This window comes from Pollicipes pollicipes, unplaced genomic scaffold (assembly GCF_011947565.3).
Source record: "Pollicipes pollicipes isolate AB1234 unplaced genomic scaffold, Ppol_2.1 Scaffold_6686;HRSCAF=7923_pilon_pilon_pilon, whole genome shotgun sequence".
Classification (NCBI taxonomy): domain Eukaryota; kingdom Metazoa; phylum Arthropoda; class Thecostraca; order Pollicipedomorpha; family Pollicipedidae; genus Pollicipes; species Pollicipes pollicipes.
Genome location: NW_023596921.1, coordinates 15,027,060 through 15,045,512, shown reverse-complemented (window position 1 = coordinate 15,045,512; position 18,453 = coordinate 15,027,060). Strand labels below are relative to the sequence as shown.

Here is an 18,453-nt window from a genome sequence, read left to right as displayed (position 1 = left end):
CCGTATGGTATGTGCGAAACGTTTGTGGCAAAGTGGGTGTTCTTATCCGGGGACCAAAAATATAGCTCGAAAAATTTTATCAATTCGCTGCCAAGCTGACAGGCGTGGGGCCACCCGCAAATAGTTGATTTTCAATCAACGTGTTTTGTGAATTCACGCGCGGATACCAATAATACGAATACGCGAATACCACCATACGATAATATTTCGCAGTGAACATTTGTCAGCTGAACTCTTATAACAGGTTCATTTTCCAACATATCGACCATACTGTTGGTCTGAATTTTCGAAAGTGCTTGGCCCTATTGTCTTTGGCTGCCAGATCATCCACTGAACAATCAAGCACGTGACGATCAGTCAGGTGGTGCCTCTTAACAATCATCACGTCTGTGATCGCCACGCTCCTCTCCAGCCACACTCAGCGTCGTCCTAGACGATCGGACAGTTGTTATCTGGAGCGGTCCTGCCGGGCTTCACAGTGACCCGCTCTGGAGATTAACGCCTTTGCGACCACTGGTCGCGGTTTCACGCAACCTCAACACCAGCGCGTCCAACTCTTCAAAAGCTGTGTTACATGCATTTTAAGACGTTAAAATACACCTGCTAACTAAGCTTTTATTAAAACATTGCAGCTGGTTTGGAAACGTTGTCTAATCCCCATCAAGCTGCATAGCACTCAAGGTCAAAACTGGGCCCAGATCTCCACGGCTCGTAGTCGCAGTGAGGCGGAAGCAACGCATGTCGACTGAGAACGAAGTGGACGATCATATTGATAGAACTATGACTCGCTGTGTCCAGCTAGTGGAAACACGTTCAAGTGAAAACCATCGGTTTGCTCGTATTTCGGACGTGTTTAATGCCAGATATCAAATAATGACAACGGAAGAGGATATGTGAACCCCTACCATTGCAGCTAAACTTCCCGTTCGGTTGCCAATAACCCAACTGTCACATCTTAGGCGATTGCATTGTCATGGGCGAAAAAGACAATATCGGCTAATCTTGCAATGTGTGTGGGCCATATTTTCGCATGCGTTTAGTCTTCACCGATTCGCAGCGACGGTAAGAGAACAACGCTAAGTACCCTCGCGGGAGTGCTTGCTGCCGCCTGACAATCGTTTGACACCAGCTGACCATGGCGGGTGCGAGGGGGGGGGGGCAGAGGGGAAGGACGTCGGGGACCCAGGCGACCAGGCGACGGCCAGGCGACCGTCCTGTCGGCACCGTCACCGATCTGTCGTGATGAGCTCACGCCGGCGCCTCCGCCGTCCCGCCGGCCGTCGCCGCCACGTTCCACTGCCGCGCGCGCCGCGAGGCTCGCTGAGTCAAACGCCGGCGCGGCGCGTCCGTATCTTATCATCCGGCGCCGCCGCTGTCACGTGGCCATCCGCCGCCAACGGCTGCCGGTCAGCTCGTCAGGTCACGTGGCCATCCACCGCTAACGGCTGCCGGTTAGCTCGTCAGGTCACGTGGCCATCCGCCGCCAACGGCCGCTGGTTAGCTCGTCAGACCACGTGAGAGCTGCAGATGGAGCTAGCTGCTTTATTTGTCACCGAGCTGAGAAAATTGTGCGCCCCTGCAGTGCATGAAACAATTTCAAGGCCTTCACAGATACGCCTGTTTTCCGTTTCCCGACAAAGCTCTACAAGTAGTGTCGGAAACAAAGACCAAGCGCTCGGTTAAATTCGGACCCGGCTCCCCACACATAGTGTCATGACCTGAAATATCAGTCAGAGGGCTGCTTTAAGGTCCCTTTTATTAGGATTCTCTATCCCTATGACATAGAGCCTCTACACGGAGCCAAACAGTAGGCTCCATGTCCGTCTGAACCCTTGAGATCTATTTCCTAAGCAGGAACGAGGCCGGGGCCCACGATTTGCAATTTCGGGGCGTCTGACACAATGAGGGGCCTCTGTGTCGGTCAGGGGCCACAGTGCCTAACAGAGGTTATGTGGCGGCAAGTGGTCCGAGCTGGCCATGAACGGTGTTTAAGGGGCCCGAAAAGGAGCGAAAGATCTCTTAAGACGAAAGATCAAGGGCCCGACTGGAAGGCTAAACGGCCCAAAGGGCTGGCTGTAGGTCACATTAAGGACACCACCCGTAGGGCCGTGATCTCAAATGCCAGTAAGAGAGCCTCTTGCACTGATTGGGAACCGCTGAGAGCGAGCATTCCTCTGCTTCGGCCAGAGATCAGCAACAACGAACAGTCGACTCCGTGTCGGTTTGAGCTCTGGGGGCCACGCACCGAGCAGACAGCCGTGCCCGCGGTTTGCAATGATCGGGTCCCCTGCAACAATACAAGGCTCCTGCACCGTTTAGGGGTCTACAGTGCCGAACAAGGCATTATGTGCCAACAAGTGGCCTCGAGCCGGCAAGAGAAAGATATGGTCAACAGGGACATGGACGGGATCCTTAATGACAGAGGCCTCATTGAGGAGCATATTTACTAAACAGAGAAATTGTGCTGTCTAGAACAGCATTTTCTTCTTAAAGATATACCAATGGTATAAGTAAGCTTATTTTATCGTGTATGTCACTTGCTTGCATCTTTTGACATATTCCCATTAACGGAGCATGCAACGTATGTCTATATATGGTCAAACACATAAATATGTACACCATTATGCTCTGATTGAACAAGGAATTTACCTGTTTAGGTTTTGTGTCACTGCAAGGATTTTCACTGCGGGAAATTCAGCCTTGACCTGGCACAGTCGAAACCATTATTGACCTAGCAACATAAAGCTGCTAACCAATCTTAAGATCTCGCTGAGACCAACCCACGAGTGTTTTTGTTGTTGTTGTTAAGTTCTTTCTTTCTGAGCTGAGACACGACAGGGGGATCACATCGACACCTCTGCAGTCCGCCCTAGGAAAACGGCTAACAGGGCGAGGATTATCCCTCACCTGAAACAGGGGTGGGGGTGCGGGGGGGGAGGCGCCCTCGTGAGATTTTTTAGGATACCTCTCCGGCACGATGTTAAATCGCGTCCAAATTTTCATTGTCCGAGGGGGCACTCGTTGCGCGTGTTTTTTATACGAGAGACGTGTCCCCAGCATGTCATGTGCACGTAACGCGCGCGGCGGACGGACATTGTTACGTGAGCGAAACCATGTATAATAACCATTGCTCAAAACACATCAAAATATACGACACTTTTCTCAAATTTAGATCAGGAACGTGCCTGTTTAGGTTATGTGTCTTTACAAGGCATGATCTCGAACACGTTAACACGTGAAGCTGAAAGGTGTGCTTTTATGACAAATTTAACCTTTGACCTGGCAGGATGGGGCCAATTATGAATCTTGCAGCATGCAATATATTATGAATGGCGAAGCCTCCTTGAGAACAATCGACTAGCGTTTTCGCTAAGTTCAATCTTTGTCAGTGTAGAAATGACAGCGGGAGGGCCGCATCGACCACCCTTTCATCCACGTTGTGTAAAATGGTGAGTGGGGGCAAGGGTTAATATGGGGCCAATAAAGCCCATTATTGTCGGTTATCACTTGTCTCAAAGTTTTGTCGCCTTATCATAATTTTTTACCGCTTAGCGATGCCTTATGAAAACGCAACTTAGCGATGTCAGTTGCGTCATCAGCGAAAAGTGCCGGAGAACCTGGAGGAATTAACCAAGAAAAAACAAAGAGCGCTTCAAGATTTACACGACAGTGTCTTAATACATTGTGTTACGGTGGAATACAAGTTCAAAAACGCAGTATTGTGGGTGCTTGGGACTGGCTTGGGGGGAGAGGAAATTTGTGCTCACTCCTTTAACCTTTTCCGGGATGATAAAACATTTACTGAAAATGTGTGTTGGTTGACACAGCGCATTGAGAGGGTGTCATTGTTGACACTACACCAATTCATGTGACTTATTTCAGTCCGAGCGTCGCTGGAGGCAGGTAGGACGGAGAATGAGAAGTATTTGACTTGCTCTATGCTCTGTCTGACGTGACGAAATGCATGAAATACTAGATCTAGCCAGTTCAACCCCAGGTGTGTCGTGATAGCTAGGCGTGGTTTGTAGCTTTGGCATAAGTCTGGCATGGCACTGCTGCTACCAATACCAGCGAAACCCAGCCCATTTGGTAGCACGGTGGTGATACGCGACGACGAACTCAACGCCACGAAAGTGATGTACACACCTCTTAACCAGTTTTATCGTCAACCTCAGATGGTTCAATATTCTCTCGAACTGGAACACTGCCTGTACCTACAATCTGTACCCCGAATGCTGTGAGGTCATCTCGATACCCCACATCGGCCTTGCGGCTGCTGCTGCAGCTAGCGCCGTCCCCAGGGCCGTCTTCCCTTTTACCAATAACTGACGTTATAGGTAGCAACTCAGGCGGGTACGTTGCCAGTGGGGAACACGGCCCAGAAGGAGCGGCAGCACGTGCATGACGTCACATTCTCGAACACACGCGTCTCACCGCCCTGGTCATGAGCAGTCGTGGCAGCAGCGGCAGCAATGCCATGAGCAGGCCTCGCATTTGAATTCCAGACATTGTTCTACGCCCGGATTCGAGAGTGCGGTGTTGCGTTTTGTTCCGGGCATGCCCGCCGACCCTCTGCACAAGGTTCAGTTTAACAGCATTCTTCTGTAGCATGCATCCTGCGACATGTTTGATTGATCTTGCATTCTATAACTTGTTACCTCTAAGTGGATGCATGAGTTGCCGGTGATAAGCTTCATCGTGATCTTTACTTTACTCCGTCCTTGCAGTTTAATAATTAGGCTGAGTATTGAGCGCGGGGGCAGGCGTTGTTTAGCCTCACATTGAACAAAGTGCCCCACATTTGTACGGGGTTTTGAACTGAGATGGCTATTTTGAAGATCACTCAATTCAGTTCACAGACACACCCTTCTTTAGACTCAAATCCCTCTTGGTTCTGAGCTTGACGTCCGCGACTTGTGCAGACCATATCAAGGCCACCGAGGCATGCATGGCGCCATAGGAACGGCACGCGAATAATTCCATGTCATAGCTCATGTAGTGCTCCAGGCCAAGACAAATATTATCACTAATGGTTTGTATCTGGTGTTCGTCAGCACGAATTGTAGCGTGGACAGAGTTTGGTTGGCCCTCATCCAATATAATGTGATTGGTGTAAATTTCGAATGCGATCGGATGTGACGGATTAGTTAGATTAGAGCTCTTTCGACAAGAAATGGACATTTCAGGCCTATGAGACGCAGGAGAATAGAAAATGGTTTTGTAGGACGCCTACGGGGCGAAAGGCCGAGCTTTAGCACGGGCAGGGACCCCCTGCGAGGTGTGCGCTGGGTACCCGGTCGATGTCCCCCCCCCCCCCCCCCCCCAGGTGGCCGTGGCCGACGCATGCAGACTGTCCGGCTAAAGGGGGCGTCGTGAGGGTTCAGGACTGGTTTGGTTTGGTTGTGTGGATTAGAGCCATTCCGACCAGAAATGATCGTTTCAGGGCTTGGGAAGAAGGATATTAGTTAACGGTGAGGCAGATTTGCATGCACGTGGGTGGGGGTGGGGGTGAGGTGGGGGTGGGGGTGGGGCAATCGCCGAGCTTTAAATGGTGCACGTACGCGAGACACCCAGTCGGGGTCCCACTTCTCGGGGGGTCTTTAGGCCCACTCTTGGCTGACGCATGCAGCCTGTCCCGGATAAGTGGGATGTCGCGAGGATGCGGGATAAAGCAAAATAGAGGATGGCAGGGTTGGATAAGGATTTAGGAATCATGTTTTTTTGCCTTATTTTACAGTTACTTGGGCGTTGATACGAGTTATGACGCAAATAAGACTGAACATTAAATAACTTGGGGATAGCGCAATAATCGAGTATGGAAATGCAAGCAAACAATTTAAAATAACGGGAAAAGAGTCACGAACACCACGAGAAAGGGCCGAGATATGTGCACAAAACGGCATTTGGGTTATGCAAACAACGCACCGATGAGCACGATGCCTCTCAACAAGTTGAAGCACTGCAGTTGAGTCAGCCCGTCTCTGCGGTGGGAACTTTGCACGGTAAGTTTGGCCGCTGCTCTGACGTCGTAGAAACATTTCATGGCGCAATAAAAAACATGGCTTATTGAAAAGCATGTTTATTAAATAGTGAAAGTTGGTTGTCTACAATAATCTTTGCACGCAAAAGCATGCCAACGGTTTACAAGTGAGCTTACTTCATCAGATCGGATCCTCGCCTCAACATCTCCAAATGTGGAACATTATCTTCAAGCTGACTCCATAAAAAAGCCGCCGATGTCACATCAGTATTTGTATATTGGTCAGAGCCCCAATCCCTTCTCATACCGCATATCTGGCGCTGGCGCTTCCAGAGGCAGCACCAAGGGCTCCAAGAGCGACCCAAAGGATGGCACTTTCATGACAATAAGGGGGATTTTACTGGGGATGGCGCGTTCGCGATCCGCCCTCGCAATCCAAGCCAAAAATCTCCCAGAGACGAGCAGGCAGTGACACAATCTTCGGACGTCTCGGATCACTTCCGTGGCGGCGCTGTGGCCACGCAACGAGCCGTGTCTAGCGATTCGCCTGATCCCGATGCCACCCAATTGGATTATTATATGACTTAATTCATGCAAAGAAAATCTGGAGGGTTGCGCCAGACCTAAGCATGAGTCTCACTGGTGGCTGAGATTTCATTTCTTCAGCAATGGTCCATTGATGTATTTACAGCAGGAGCATGCCTGGCCCATGTGATACAATAAATGCTCCATAATTTCGTTTGGTCTGCACAACCTGGGATGTTGACCATCGCATAGTCAAACACCTTTGATGTGGACATAGCACCAAGTTCCTCGGGTTTTCTTTGCAAAGGAGTTTTAGAGTACTATCGATCAGCGGGTTTCGGGGTAAATTTACGAACATACCGACGATGCCATGCTTTCAGCCTCTCCAAAATGCTGTTCTGGCAAGCACCTGTCTGTACAGTGTTTTAAAGTAAGTAACGTTAGCTTTTCAAGGGAGCATCAGAGTTCTATTGACATCATGCTGGTGTCATTTTGACCTATTGACAACCTTCCGGCGATGGAAGCACTCCCTAAGCATGGTGTCATTTTCTTTTCCTCTTCTTCTTCGAATTCAATATTCAATATTCTATCAATAATTTAATATTCAATATTCTCGTTCGAATCCAATATTTTAAGTAGACTGCCGCGATAGGAAATATTTTGCAGCTACATACAAACTGATTTTTTTTGCGCCCAGCTTTCCTTCTATGCCAACAGGAGCATACATTATTAAGGTATAACTCAAACACGGAACCGCCAAAATATACTAAACGGTGAAACAATAGTTAAGTGCAGTGTTGTACTAGGCCGTTAAGAACATTTGTGCATAATATACTTAAGAAAGGTCACACATTGCAGAATCGTGTTCACAACAAAGACAAATAACGCCTGACAAAGTACTGGCTGTATCTTCACCTGTTAGTGAACAACAAAACTGAGTAGGAAACAACAGAAACATATAACAATAATAAACCTTGTATTGCAAGCAAGTCGACCCGCTGTAGCGAGAGCCAAATGGCATATCGTCTTGAAATTTTAACTGCAATATGTCACTTCCATTTCATCTATGTCTGCACATCTTTTGGTAGCTTGCATATGCCACTAAAAGGGATATAATCATGACCGTGTTTGAGGCATGATCAGATCAGGCATAACCACATACAATCCACACATACTTGAATGGGTCAGCCACAGCGTAGCCCGCATATCAGCACCATATTGCTCACCATAGCTCACCATAGCTCACTATAACTCACTATAGCCAACACAGAATCCGACCTCACACGACGGCCAGTCTCATCAATCATGCCGCGACGACAGGCCGCATCAAGAACAGTGCAAGACCAGCCCTACCACGGTCACTTGCTTCACAGGGGGAACACCGAAGAGGAGAAACATTGACGAAAGGTTCCTTTAATGTACTGTTTCTGAGATCATCAAGATACCTTGTAGAAGAATAAGTCTAATGACAAGCTCTGGAGAGTTTCTCCGTGAAGTTTTCTGTAGCCTCCCGTAGTCTCCCGTCGTCTCCTGTCTGGCGGTGAGGGCCCGTCGAGTGAACTGCATATGAGCATCACACTGGCGGCGGCCGGACCCACCACCGCCCGAGCGTGAGTCTGCCCGTTTGAAGTGTGGAGACCAAGGGTCCCGGAGGGTGTGCCGCCCCACCCTCAGCCGGCCCACCGCTCACCTCACAACACAAACAAGCGCAGCGAGCCCTCGCGCCGCGTCTGCGCTGGCCGTCTCCGTGGTCCGGCGTCACGTGATCCCCCCCCCCCCCACCCGCAGACGGCGGGCGGAGCAGTACCGGGCGCAGAAGCCGGGCATGGCTCTGGCTGCGGGAGCATAACCCAGGCATCAGAGGAGCAGTGGTCTGTAAATCCATTTACGCGCGTAAGGAGCAGCGGCCTGTGTGTCCGCGTACGGCCAGACGGCACTGTTTCATTCCCCGTCACTAGCAAACATTGGGCAGCAGCGCACCTTTGGTGTAAACATACCCGTCTGCGAGTGGCTGTCTCCTGTTGATAACTTCACTGACTGGCCTCAGTCTGGTAACCGCAGGGAGAGAAAGGAAATCCGCCTGCCTTCCTCAGCCTATACCAGTCGTGAAACATCCATGATGATAACATTAGACAAGGAGCCTAGTTTGTCTCTTGGCTGGGCCTGTAAAGCGCCGCGGTTTTCCACCCCGGCAGTTGACCGGGGGTTGCGTACACTGGGCGCGCCACCAGCCATCAGTTTATGCTAGTTTCGGCTGATGGATACATTTTCCTGCATCCGAAAATGATATGAACGTGGAGGAACACAGCTTCGATCTCGGAGACAGGTGGGCTGTCTAGACCTGGGGGGGGGGGGGAGGGTTGGAAGCCACACCCTCCTGAGATGCATACGCCAGCAGGAGTTAACATGGTGAGGGTCAAATTGCCCCCCCGGAGGTTTTTCCAGATGGTTTCCGAACGACTCGGCGCAGTCGCGCCAAATTTTGCATAGCTGCAGACAATTGAAAAGCGGATGGTTTGGTATTAGAACTCTAGATATACCATGTTAGGTCACTGGTCTACGGCAGATCAAAGTCAACCCATGGATTCAGCGAAGTCAATTTCAAGGGAATCGTTCGATCTAATGCAACAGCAGAGTGCTGGACAAAACCATATATATATATATATATATATATATATATATATATATATATCTGAAATACTTTCTTAGGCAACACAGCAATTTAACGAGCAGGTTCCATTGACTTGGGGTCAGGTACAAAGGTCAGACCAAAGTCAAAACCATTCTATTTATTACTTCAGGGCTTGCTGTACGGGGTAGCCTCAGGTACTCACTTTACATTTATTGGTAGCAGGATCCACATTATAATCCTACATGGACTTCTCGAAGGTCAGAATAAGTCATTGACCTAAAATGACCCAGGTCAACATTTTGTTTCTAGGAACATGCTGCAACAATTATTTTTGTCGCTTATTCAAACACAAAACTCCAAGCAGCCTTGTATGATTTTGGTCACCATGACTTTCAAAAGGTCAACAAAGGTCACTGTCACATGGTCACAAAAAGGTCAAATCAGCATGTGACCTTTTGCTTAGAACATGTATATAGGTTCCGGGGCACTTTGGAGACCAATCTTGAGTTTGACGTTTTTGGACCTTATTTGACCGCAAGGTCATGACCTAAAAGCCCCAAATTTTGAGCTAAGTGAGTTCACATACAGGCCAACACATCCTGTAAATTTAGCGTCTCTAGCTTCCTTAGATTCTGAGATCTTAGGGGAGTCAAATTAACCCCCACCCGAGCGAATGGTGTCCAGTCGGCCACCCGGGCGCGTGTTAACTGTACTCGGGGCGAGGGGATCCGACAGGTGGGGACTGCCGAAGGTGCCTCGGCGGCCCCAGTCGCCCGTGCGACTCCCGTCCCAGCCAGCACTGCAGCGCGCGCCACATCACACCATCGCTGGAGCTACTCCCGTCCCTCCCAGCGCTGTAGCACGCGCTACCTCACCCCATCACTGGTGCTACTCCCGTCCCTGCCAGCGCTGCAGCGCGCGCCACCTCACCCCATCACTGACGCTACCCCTCTGTACTCCGCCCCAGGCCTCTCAGCAACACCGCGCCCCCTGCAGCACCAGCGGCCACAGCCCGGCTCCCATTCCGCGATTGGTTTAACCACGTGCCTCCCGGAGGACCCATTTCACCAGTCATTAATAGTACTTCACAGGCTCAGTTTCATCACGGTCAAGTTGCATTAACTGAAGGAGCGTTTTTTAGGCAGCACCCGTCGCTTGCAGGCTGTGGAGATCCGCCTTCTGACTGAACTAGCGTGCCTGAAAGATAGACCGCTGGAGGCACGAAATCATGCAATGCATCTGGCGAACAGGTCGCTGAATTGTTCGTGCCTAACCTGTGCTGGAAGGCGAAAAGTTTGTTAAGTGTTGTCAGGTAAAAGCTTGTAGCTCATATGTATAGCACGACAGTCAATTGTTTATCTTGCAATGTATGCAACCCAGAAGCTGCAGCAACAACCAAAGTTTGTTGTTTTAACAGCTTTATCAACTGTCAGCAGCTTCAAAGAATTCCATACCATCGGGTTCAAGATATGGGCTAAATGGCGCGCACAAAGTTCACAGAGCGTAAACCTCTCACACACGGAATGGCTCGGCTAGTCATCATTCATCTGAAACCAGCTGCAGCTGTTAGCTTCTGCATCTTTGATGCTGCCATTCAAAAGGAAGTGTTTCACATTATATAGTGTTTTGAACTGAAACAGCCATCTTGGAGACCTTTCGGTGACGTTCGAATTCTGCGTTCTGAAGACCGAAGCCCGTCTAGGTTCTGAGCCAAACGCCCACGAAAATAGGGAAAGGTATATCTGGGAGAGAATTTAAAGCCACCTTGGCATTCATAACGTCGTAATAACGTCATTCAAACAATGCCACTCGATAATCCACGCGGGAATCAAAGCCAAGAAAAATATAATTGCCGAAGCGTTTATACCTGGCGTTCGTGAGCACGGTTTCCACGTACAGCAGCCGTCAATTGGCTCTCAATCAATGCTGTGGAAGGAGCGATGACGTAGTCAAACCGTGACGCATTGAGGAGCATATTTACTGAGCAGAGCATTGTGCTGTCTAGAACAGTCTTTTCCACTCACAAAATATACCAGTAGTTGTAAGTGAGCTTGTCTCATCATATCTGATGCTTGCTCCAGTGTCTTCAAATGTGAAACATTCGCATTGACATGCAAAGCTGCAATGCTTCACAACATGCAGAGCTGCAAGACTTCACAAGCAGTTCTGCTTATGAAGAACCGCAGCTTTTCCAGCGCGTTGTGCTAAGTTGACGCATCGCGGAAACATTACATAATGTGAACTGGTGCTGTTGTGTATGCTAAGCATCACTGAGGAATAATATCTGCACTATGTTACACTTACAAACTTTGGGTATGTTAAAGGAGATATTCCACATTTTTATCCGCGAAGGTGTATAGTCTATTTCGCACAAACTATTTCAAGGTCACCCAGATATCGATGATGTCATAATACGTCATTTAAATTCTTACGTTCAATTGGCCATGCGGCGATCAAGATTTATAAGAAATATATATTGGTCGAGTAGTTCATATCCGGAGTTTATGAGCACGACTTCCCGATGTACTAGCCGTCAATTGGCTCTCAATCCATGTTGCGCAAAATACGATGACGCAATCAAACAATGACGTATTGAAGAACATATTTTCTAAATGCTGCCCCCCACTCATCCCCTACTGCATGCTATCGCAAAGATAACCTAACTTGAGCTGAAGCACAGGACACGTCATTGCCTTAACCTGAACTGTTGTGGAGGGTAAGGCGCTACCGTGAAGGCGCTACCGTGAATTCCGGATTCGGCTTAGTGCAGTGATCGTGACCTGACTTGTGCTCCGGGGTGCAGTTGCCTTCACCTGTGTTTTGGTCTATGCTAAATGGTATTTTCTTCCTGCGAACCTGACCTGGCATGTCCCATGGCATGTAGAGCTACAAGAATGACCTGAACATGACCTACACCGCATGATGCGGTGCAAGTCCTGGTGTGGTGTTACGTCAGGCTGACATGTGCTGCTAGGAGCCACGCTGTCCTGAGCCGACCTGTGCAGCAGGATGCGGTGTCGCCCTGACCTGACGTGTGCTCCAGGGCGCGGTCGCCCTGATCTGCCCGCTGATGACGTGTTCTCCTGGCCATGGGTGCTCTGTACTGCATAATATGGTGTTTCTCTGACGACCTGATCTGGCCTGACCTGCGCACAGGGTGAGATGTTACGGCGCCGGTGTGGAGCCGACCGGTGTGGTGGTGGGCGCTCCCACCTTCTTCACAGTGGAGACGTTCTCGGCCGGTCAGGGCAAGGTCGAGTGTCAGCTGGTGCGACCGGGAGGGCAGCCAGAGCCGGTGAGCGGAGTCTCACTCCATCGACCTGTGGCCGTCGGTCGCGGAGTCAGGAGAAGGAGAGTCGCTAGCTTTCGCAGAGACAAGAGACTCAGACCAACACACAACAGAACGGTTTATTGGTTTTATATAGTGGTTCCAGGGTAACGATGTAGTTGTCAAAAAGCTTATTCTCTACGCCGCGAACCTCAAGTGTCCTTGGCTGGGCAAGGTTTGGAAACTGAGCAGGATTAGGATGGATGATCAAGGATACGTTGCCGGGCCATTGTAGACATTAGGTTTTAGCCTGAAAGCTCAGTGTTAAACTTCTGCCCATGAAACCTTTACACTCGCACAGTTTCTGGGCATAGCCATGCTGAGCATGCTGAGCATGCACCTTAGAAACTACATGAGTGACAAATGGCCTAGCTCATATGAAGCAGACTTTGTCTAGCGCCAAGGGATTGGCTTTCTTAAACTGGCCGCAGTTCTTGTGGGTCTCCAATCTCGTAAAGACAGCTGCACGCTGTGGGTTGCCCACCGTGTGCGGGCAGACGACAGGCTTGCGCAGGGGCGCCACCAATTGCGGCCTCTGCAGCAGACGGCGCCCGAGCCGGCGCTGAGACGCGTCAGCCGCCTCGCCGCAAATCGACGCGGATTTCAGCGGCGACCGGAGACTAACGTGTCACTCCGTCTCACCGCAGATCGACGCCCAGTTCAGCGGCGACCGGAGGCTGACGTACAGCTGCCGGTACACCCCGACGGCCGAGGGCCGTCACCTGGTCATGGTGCTGTTCAGGGGCCGCCAGCTGCCCTGCTCGCCATTCGCCGTCGACGTCGAGGGGTTCGCCGGCGACCCGGGCAAGGTCACGGCGTCGGGCCCAGGCCTGGAGCCCAACGGGGTCGTTGTTGGAAAGCCGACGTTCTTCGACATCTTCACCGAAGGCACGGCTCAGGCTGCTCACGTCCGTGTTAACCAGCACGTGCATTCTAGGTTTACATGTGCAACCACATGCAGTGAGCGCGCATCTTGTGATGTGTGTTTTAGGCATCGAATTAGCCCCAAGAGCCTTGAGGTAATAGCTTCTGGCAAAAGGAGAGGTCAATCAGTCATGCATGGCGCATGAATTCTACTGAATCTTCGCGCACGATAACTTGTATCACGTTGAAATACAGCTTAACAAGGCTGCCACCGTGCGCTGCTGAAATTTTGTGTTTTCCTTTCATAAATATCCACTTGTAAGTGTGAATCAATTTTGGAAAGACTCATTATTCAGCTGTAATGTATTAAAGCTTCACGAAACAGTGCTCCGTCGCCTTTTTTGAGGCTTTAATGCACTGATTAAACATTTTAAGATCGAACAACCGGCCTCTTTCCGATAGGGTGGATAGGATAGGGTCTTTCCTTCTTTCCGCACGCGACGTGAGGCTGTTAGTGTTGGCATGGCCCCTCCTTACATCTGAGAGCGTGGACGCCAGTGCGAGTGTGTGACTAACTGAGCGCCGGTCCGCCAGGTGCCGGCCGGGGCACGCCGGAGGTAGTGCTGCTGGACCCGAAGGGCAGCAACAGCCCCGCCTCGGCGCTGCGGCTGGGCCGGGTGGAGCCCGGCCGCTGGCGCTGCGACTACACCGCCCAGCGGCTGGGCCAACACTCGGTGGACGTGCTGTTCGCAGGGCGGCCGATCCCCGGCTGCCCCCGCGCCGTCCGGGTCGGCCCAGGTCAGCTGCACTCAGCACCAACGCGCTGAGCCAGGGACGGACGAGCGCCAGCCTCACGTGGGCCTCAGACCGATTCTCGCAGCTGACGTCACGAGACGTGCGGCACTGAGGGATAATTTTGTGTCGTGTACGGAGCAACGACCTAACATGACGTATTCTCGCATTGCTTTTTTGAAATGCTTTGTCGGTTTTTACAAAAAATATATATTTGTCATTGAGGCGTTATGCAAGTAAGATGCAGAAAATCACGGTTAGCTGACCCTATGGATGTCCTTTTTTGTAGCTGCGCAAGCAAAATACCATTTTAACAGCCAACGAGGACCTCTTCTCAAAATGGCGAGTGAACGTGGCTCCATGCAAAAGCCCGCGTTTACCGGTTACAAACATGTGACGGCTTCTCTGCCGAGCCCTTGCTGTTACCCCTCAGCATGTAAACCTCGTCGGGTGCGGCTGACGACCCTCTCCCCTGACCCACCTGCACTCCTGCTCCCCTCAGCGTGTGAGCCTCGTCGGGTGCGGGTGACAACCCTCTCCCCTGACCCGCCTGCACTCCTGCTCCCCTCAGCGTGTGAGCCTCGTCGGGTGCGGGTGACAACCCTCTCCCCTGACCCGCCTGCACTCCTGCTCCCCTCAGCGTGTGAGCCTCGTCGGGTGCGGGTGACAACCCTCTCCCCTGACCCGCCTGCACTCCTGCTCCCCTCAGCGTGTGAGCCTCGTCGGGTGCGGGTGGCAGCCCTCTCCCCTGACCTGTCTGTGCTCCTGCTCCCCTCAGCGTGTGAGCCTCGTCGGGTGCGGGTGGCAGCCCTCTCCCCTGACCCGCCTTCGCTCCTGCTCCCCTCAGCGTTTGAGCCTCGTCGGGTGCGGGTGACGACCCTCCCCCCTGACCCGCCTTCGCTCCCGCTCCCCTCAGCATGTGAGCCTCGTCGGGTGCGGGTGACGGGTCGCGGGCTGCAGGGACACGGTGTCCGGGTGGGCGACACGGCCGACTTTCGCGTCTGGACAGACGGCGCCGGCGACGGACAGCTGCAGCTGCGCGTCATCGGACCAGGTCAGGGGGAGATCAGTCAGGTCAGGTCAGGTCGGCTGCGCGTCATCGAACCAGGTCAGAGTCTCCCCTCGGCCGGATGACTACGGTCAGCGCCGATCGAGGTCTAATCGGGCAAAGTCATTACTGAGGAGAGCATGCTTGTTTTACAGGTTGAAACGAATGTCTAGGCCAATATCTAGACCAAAATGAAAGTCCCATCGCACATGCATCTCATCATCATACATGTCTTCCGGGTGTGTTTGTGATCGGCCGCGCGTTACGTGTCACGATTTGCGGCGTGCTTCTTAGCTGTTGTTTGGTTGAAATGCACCGGTAAAAGCTCACGAGGAACAAAAGTGTAGCCACGGCGTTTGAAGGCAAAAGGAAATGGAGGAGGGGTGTAACTTTAACCACGTGTGCTAGGTGGATGGATCACAGTAAGTGAATGTCGAAGTCTTAGTCCATGGACAATAGTGCGTCGATGCAGAGCACATGAGGCTCAGGGAGACTTCCGTCACCCCTCCTCCTCCCCCGCGGCAATGGCCCTAAACCATGAGCTTTAGTCTTCTGACCGGAGCCGTCACGGATGATTTTACATACGTTGGTCGCCTTGCAGGTGGCGCTAACGAATCGGCACACCTTAGAGAGGTGGAGGACGGTGTGTATGAAGGCGTGTACTATCCTCAGCGGGAGGGCCGCTACATCGTCATGATCACCTTCGGCGGTCACGAGATTCCCAGGTCGCCGTTTGAAATCAACGTCGGGCCGGCAAAGGTGCGTGACATCTCAGTGGGGGGGGGGGGGAGGGGGGGGCAGGTGCGTGACATATCCGTCGAGCCGGCAAAGGTGCGTGACATCTTAGCCGAGCCGGCAGAGGTGCGTGACATATCCGTCGAGCCGGCAAAGGTGCGTGACATATCCGTCGAGCCGGCAAATGTGCGTGATATCTCAGTGAGGGGGGGGGGGACAGGTGCGTGACATCTCAGTCGAGCCGGCGAAGGTGCGTGACATAGCCGTCGAGCCGGCGAAGGTGCGTGACATCTCAGTCGAGTCAGCAAAGGTGCGTGATATCTCGGCAGGGCGGCGAAGGTGTCGGACATCGCACGACGGCTGGTCCCTGTCGGAGGGCGCCGTCCTTAAAGCCCTCCGAGACAGACGGCTCGGCGGCGCCGTGTGTATCTTGATCACGCGCAGTGGTCGTCGTCAGAGCCGGCGGCTCGGTCGATCAGTCGCCTGGGGCGCTGCTCTGGATATGCTGCGCTACAACTCAGAGTGCCCTGTCAGAGCGGGTGACTCATGATCGCGGGACATTGGTTATCGCTCTTGGCGGCAGAAGAATGCGTCATTTCGACGCGCACTGTCACCGTCCACATCAACCGGCGTGCCGCGCCGCCGCCCGCATCTCCAGCGACGGCGAGCCGAACTCTGATGACGGACAGTGCTGCCACCTATTGCAGGAGTCGGCAATCCGATGTTACGGACCCGGCCTGAAGGGCGGCGTAGCGCACGCGCCGGCCGTCTTCACCGTGGAGACGAATGGCGAGACGGGCGCGCTGGGATTCAGCATCGAGGGGCCGTCGCAGACGCAGATTCAGTGCCGAGACAACGGTGACGGCTCGGCGGACGTCACGTACGTGCCGACGGTGCCCGGCGAGTACGCCGTGCACGTGCTCTGCGCGACGGAGGACATCCCGCGCTCGCCCTGGATGGCGCAGATCGTGCCACGCACAGATGGCGACGCCAGAAAGGTCAGCAGAACACCACGCGCCACCAGAGAGATACGGGATGGTCCTGGGGCAAACCATGCCCCTGGCATTGTTCAGGTCAGATTTGGGTTTAAAAACATGCAATGCATCGCGGTATAAATATTCTGCGATTGTCCTACATTGAGGGCGTCTGAAATCGTGTTGCGAGACATTATCAGTCTCCTTGAAAGTGTCCACAGCATGCTGTAATGAGGAGTGAAGCTGAGTCTGAGGCTCTCGAGCAGACTGAACCAGATGACTGGGGGCTGTCCAGGCTGCAGCCGGCTTGTTCTGATTCTCGTGGCGTGTGCAGGTGACGGTGACGGGGCCCGGGGTGCAGCCAGAGGGCGTGACGGCCGGCGAGAGCACCCACTTCACGGTGGACACCAGCTCGGCTGGCAGCGGCGCCCTCAACGTGACGGTAAGGGGGACCGGCGGCGCCAGCAGCGCTCGGCCGGCTGACCCGCACTCGGGCCTACTGGCCTCCGCGGGGGCCTGGCGGCGCCAGCAGCGGTCCGCTGGCTGGCCCGCACTCAGACCCGCCGGCCTGCGCAGCAGCTCCGCTGGCTGGCCCGCACTCGAGCCTACCGGCCTCCGCGGGGGACCGGCGGTGCCAGCAGCGCTCCGCTGGCTGGTCCGTACTCGGGCCTGCCGGCCTGCGCAGCAGCTCCGCTGACTTGCCAGCACGCGGGCCTGCCGGCCTGCGCAGCAGCTCCGCGGACTGGCCCGCACTCGGGCCTGCCGGCCTCCGTCAGGCGAGAATGGCAGCTGCCGATCAGGAGCTATTGAGGACTGGAGACACGGGTGCTGGGTACCGTGTCCGCAAATAGTGAGAAGTGATCTTCGCCTCTTGAAAGATTGCCATGTCAAGAAGAGCTCAGGTGGAAATAACCTGGACCGGCACACTTTATGCGGCAGGTTATGGATGAAGGACACAACAAGATACGTACCGACATCAAGGAGCAATCTCCCGGTATCTACCGTGTCGACTACACAGCCAACACCGGCGGCAAACACACTGTGCAGGTATGATTTCAGGCCCGGTGTGCCATGTTGTTGTAAGCCCTGGAGAACTGCTGCGAGGAGGGAAGGTGGGAACGACACCTTACCTGAAGTAAAATGTTATGCTTACATTGGAGCGAAGAAAAGAGGAAATCGTGTCACCTAACGTCGCCACAGCCGCCTGACCCGTGTGTTGACCTCGGCATGTGGAGTACGGTGACCTGGCCGTGCCACAGTCACGTGACCCGTGTGCTGACCTCGGCAGGTGGAGTACGGTGACCTGGCCGTGCCACAGTCACGTGACCCGTGTGCTGACCTCGGCAGGTGAAGTACGGCGGCCTGGCCGTGCCCCAGCCACGTGACCCGTGTGCTGACCTCGGCAGGTGGAGTACGGCGGTCTGGCCGTGCCTCAGTCCCCGTTCCGTGTGTTGGCCGCGGACCGGCTGGACCCCAGCCAGGTGCGCGTGTTCGGACCCGCGCTGGAGCCGGGCGTCACGGCACAGGAGGCCACCCACGTCAGCGTCGACACGATCGGCGCTGGGACAGGTAATG

General features: G+C 53.1%; 1 protein-coding gene across 1 annotated transcript in view; it reads left to right on the top strand.

The window, feature by feature from the left end:
• Positions 1-18,453, top strand: part of LOC119107721 (filamin-A) — a 106,964-nt gene that overhangs the window by 22,611 nt on the left and 65,900 nt on the right. Inside the window, exons 6-14 of the mRNA XM_037231264.1 lie at positions 12,294-12,432; positions 13,113-13,353; positions 13,924-14,127; positions 15,038-15,175; positions 15,771-15,928; positions 16,612-16,902; positions 17,213-17,320; positions 17,818-17,925; positions 18,285-18,447. Of these exons, the coding sequence (XP_037087159.1) occupies positions 12,294-12,432; positions 13,113-13,353; positions 13,924-14,127; positions 15,038-15,175; positions 15,771-15,928; positions 16,612-16,902; positions 17,213-17,320; positions 17,818-17,925; positions 18,285-18,447 (1,550 nt within the window). The remainder of the gene's footprint in view (positions 1-12,293; positions 12,433-13,112; positions 13,354-13,923; positions 14,128-15,037; positions 15,176-15,770; positions 15,929-16,611; positions 16,903-17,212; positions 17,321-17,817; positions 17,926-18,284; positions 18,448-18,453) is intronic.